At 47.9% G+C, this 4,282-nt stretch overlaps 1 protein-coding gene across 1 annotated transcript; it reads left to right on the top strand.

The window, feature by feature from the left end:
* Positions 1-423: 423 nt before the first annotated feature.
* LOC144164767 (E3 SUMO-protein ligase ZBED1-like) lies at positions 424-1,953 on the top strand. Its single transcript, XM_077695048.1, has one exon. It carries the CDS (start codon positions 600-602, stop codon positions 1,125-1,127), a length of 528 nt encoding a protein of 175 aa, XP_077551174.1. The 5' UTR covers positions 424-599; the 3' UTR covers positions 1,128-1,953.
* Positions 1,954-4,282: the final 2,329 nt, after the last annotated feature.

Below are 4,282 nucleotides of genomic sequence, written 5' to 3'. Positions count from 1 at the left end.
CTATAACTGCAGGAAGACCAGTTGATTGTAATTTATTGATAAGGTGAACATGAGAAACAACATCAAACGCTTTGGAGAAATCTGAAGACATCTACTTGGACTTTTGTAAATTAAAATGCAGTAAATACCAGAATAAATACGGGAGCTCACCGAGCCTACCGAGCTCACTGCGTGAGCTGCCGCGCATTGGTGTCGACATCAATTTTCTTTTTCTGACGTTTAGGCTTGTCTCCGTATTGATTCACGTGGTGGATACGGCCGCTTATCCTACACAGTCTTTGGTCCTTTGACTTATCTCGCTATCGGCCGTCGCTGCAGTCATTGGAGAAAATGGCGTCGACCGCTCCTGTGTCTGGGCAGCGCGCGTTCACTAACCCCTTATGGAACTTTCTCCTGAAAGTGCCTCCTGGTGGCGAAGCGCAGTGCAATACCTGCGGACTTGTTTTGAAAACCCCTACTGGTACGACTACGACCCTCGTCACGCATTTGAAACGGCATCCGGGCATGCACAAGGTATACACGGAACTACATAAGCTTTATGGCTTGCCGAAAAAAAAAGTGAAGCGAAAGGGCTGTCATCGCAGCCGACCGTGGCCAGTATGTTTAAGCCGCAACTTCAGCCGTCATCTGCAAAAGCACAGGAGATGACGAAGAAGATCGGAGCATTCATCGCCCGCGGCCTGCAACCATACAGCGTGGTCGAGGAACCCAGCTTCATCGGCATGATCCTCTGTGCAATGCCGGAGTGCGTCGTTCCTTCGCGGAAGACCTTTTCGCGAACGGTCGTTCCGAGTTTGTACGAGACCAAGAAAAATGAACTGAAGCAGCGCGTTCGGAACGTGTTTGACAACGATGGTGCCGAGTGCGTCACTCTGACAACAGATGGGTGGACGTCAAGGGCCGGGGACAGCTACGTGTGCGTTACGGCCCACATGATGGATCGCGACTTCAGACAGCACGCGTACGCCCTCGTCTGCAAGCCGATGCCACAGGAGCACACTGGAGAAAACATAGCTCAGTTTCTGCGAGACGTAATCGACGATTGGGGCCTGCCCGACCACATCCCGATTTTTGTCCTCACTGACAACGGCAGGAACTTTGTTTCAGCGGTCGCCAAGTGCAACTAGTCGGGACTTCTCTGTTTTGCGCACACCCTGCAGCTGTGCATCAGTGACGCCAAAAGGGAAGTGGTCAGTTTTTCCCAGCTTTGTGCCAAGGCGCAATCAATTGTAGGTCGCTACAAAAGAAGCGCGCGTGCACGTGCACGGCTTATGGACATCCAAAAGGACATGTGCATGGCCTAGCACGAAGTGATTCAAGACGTCCCCACACGCTGGAACAGCGAGTATGCCATGATGGAGAGACTCGTCGAACTCCGTGCCCCGATATCACTCGAACTTTGCGAGTCTGATGTGGACAACTTGAGCTCGAGAGAGTGGAAATTAATTGCTGCAGCAGTGAAGGTGCTGCAGCCCCTGGACCAAGCAACGACCGAGCTGTGCGCAGACCGCTACCCTACACTTTCACAAGTGATTCCTCTTGTCCATTGCACAGAAGTGGTGCTGCGTGAGCATGTCCATGAAGGTGAGGAGGCAGCATCATTTGCAAGGAGCCTTCTACGCAGCATTGCAACGAGGTTTCCCGGTGTAAAAATGGCACTTGTTCCAGCAAATGCCATGCTAGTTGACCCTCGCTACAAAGACATTTGCTACACCGAAGAGAGCCAAAAAAAGTGGGCAAAAGCCACACTTGTAGCTGCAGCAGCTGAGCTCGTGCCAGAAGATTGTGCCCAGACATCTCCTTGCCCAGACATGGAGAAGCCTCCAGCTAACACTCTGTGGGCAGCTTTTTCTTCGCTAAGCTCTAATGTAGTGCAGCAGAGTGCGAACGACAGTGTTTCTCGCCAAGTGGCAGACTACTTGGGCACCCCTGTGCTACCGCGGTCTGAAGACCCTCTGGGGTGGTGGAAGAGCCATGGCAGCCGGCTGTACCCAGCGCTGGCCAGGGTGGCACAAAAGTATCTCTCGATTCCTGCCACACAGGCGAGGAGTGAGAGGCTCTTTTAAACGGCAGGAAATGTCAGCAGCCGGCGGGAACTGCTGCTCCCAGAGCATGTGGAGCAACTGGTATTTCTCCACGAAAACTTGTGAATGAGCAGCCGGCGGAAACTGCTGTACCTAGAGCATGTGGCGCAACAGGCATTCCTTCAGGAAAACTTGTGATTTTGCAATAAATGTTCAACTGGTAATAGTTTTACGCAATGCTGTGCCTACGCGAGTTCTAATTATTAGTAAAAATTGTGTACATTAGTCGGTTCACAAGTTGCTTTTTTTGTGATTTGCGATGTGTACTATTCGAACTATTCGATTCGAAATTATTCGACCAAATCACTATTCGCTTCGAATTCGCTTCGAACCTCAAATTCACTATTCGCCCATCCCCAAAAATAAAAATAAAAGTGTGCAGCTAGCCGACTTGTGACGGCTTGTGATGCTACAACAGGTCAATTCTTCTTGGGCAGTTGTGTGGAAGTGTGTTTGTTGATACGTCAGCACACTGTAAAATAGCAGGCTATCCATATGTGCAAACATCAGCACAAAAATGATAGCAGAGGACCACGTTGTGTGCACACGCTTGTTTTTTTTACTTAGCCATTTCAGATAACGATGCAAAGTCGTTGACAGACTTCACAGTTTCATTTCCTTTCGATTCATTTATTGTACCTGCATGGCCCTAAGGTGTTAGAGTTGGAGTGAAATGAAATACAGAACATTTACACACCAATGGTTATAGAAAATAGGAAGTTAGACAAAAGGTGCGCATTAACAAAGCATTTCTAATAGCAGTTCCAAATGCAGAAGGATCGGTTACGCTAGCGGCAATTGAGGCCGGCAGGTGCTTCCATTCATTAGGAATTTTTGCAATAAATGAATGTAAATACAGGTTTATGCGACAATGTAGAACGCTCAATTTATGGAGATGATAAGTGCGGGTTGTAGTAATAAATTTTGTGCACTAGTGCTAAAAGAAGTGATTTTCTACGGTGTGAGTGGAGAGCAATGTTAAATTTCACCTAGCCGATTTAATGTTACGCTTGGTGCCCAAGAATAGGAAGAATAAAACGTGCACGGCGATTTTGTATGTATTTTATTGCATTTGTTAGATAGCCTGTACCAGGGTTCCAGACTCAAAAGCCATTTCCAAGCTTTGTGCGTAGTAGCATTTTGTAAAGAAGTAGCTTTAAGTTAACAAGCCATGACGGTCAAGCAACACTAAAAGCAGCCGTTCTCCAATGGGGGTATGCGGACGACAAATGATTTTTAGGCTGTTTTAGGGTATTTGCGAAGCGTAATAAAAAAAGAAAATGCTGCTGTATTTTTTTCCCCAAGCCATAGCCACGATGCACAAAAAGTTGCCTTTCTCGGGCGATATGCTCACTCTGACTCAACTGCTCAAGATGACGCATAAAGTTGGCTAGCCCGGTCAACAGCAAAGCTCTGCAAAAAGTCAGACACCCGGCCTAGAGACCAGTTAGCTATATCGGACGCTGGGAACATAAGCCAACAGACTACACACAAAGCACATCGCTAGCTTTGCCACACTACACTTCATCCGTGCACCATTTTCATCACATGTTCACCACACTTCCAGCCAAAATATTCTCGCGAACCATAAATGGGTTTATTTATTTATGGTTTGTTTCTACTGCCCGGCCGCACCCGCCTCTGTTATCTGAGTCCCAAGCGAAGCTCGTGTTCCATTCTTTATTTTTATGCCGCGCGGGCTATCTCATTCACATTAAGAGACTGTTTCGTCTTAACGTCACTAGCCTAGAATGGTCGTGTTTGATCTACAATGTACAGGATGTAAATCGACGGTTCGAGGAACACGCGCGACCAAAGATAAATTCCCGCAGAGCAGCCGCCGTGGCATTGAAATTCCCGACGCTCGCTTGCGCACGTCACTTTATTGACTGCTGCTTCGCCGCCTTTGTATTCTTTTAGTTGTTAGGGGAGCACAAGTTCGCTCCAATAAACTTGTTTTTCTTGAAGACAACTGCGTCGTCTTTTGCTTCGTGACAATATGTTTTAAAAACCTAGTGACACACTAGGTTGACAACATGTAGGCCACGTTTCAAGTATTTGGGGCATAGTGCGACGTCACGGTGGTGGAGGGTGTGGTGGCCTTGGATGACGCATAGTTTTCTCTTTTGCCTCCTATTAGAAGTGAACCTAACCTCCAGGAGCGACATCCTGGACTTAACGGTTGAAGCGGTGCAATG

The sequence above is a fragment of the Haemaphysalis longicornis genome, unplaced genomic scaffold (assembly GCF_048455015.1).
Source record: "Haemaphysalis longicornis isolate Haplotype H1 unplaced genomic scaffold, Haemaphysalis longicornis Haplotype H1 scaffold_1, whole genome shotgun sequence".
NCBI classification, from domain to species: domain Eukaryota; kingdom Metazoa; phylum Arthropoda; class Arachnida; order Ixodida; family Ixodidae; genus Haemaphysalis; species Haemaphysalis longicornis.
Note: the sequence above shows the minus strand (reverse complement) of the source record. Positions and strands in the feature narration are given on the sequence as shown.

Coding starts and splice junctions, on each gene's coding strand:
- LOC144164767 (XM_077695048.1), top strand. CDS start 600: ATGTTTAAGCCGCAACTTCAGCCGTCATCTGCAAAAGCACAGGAGATG.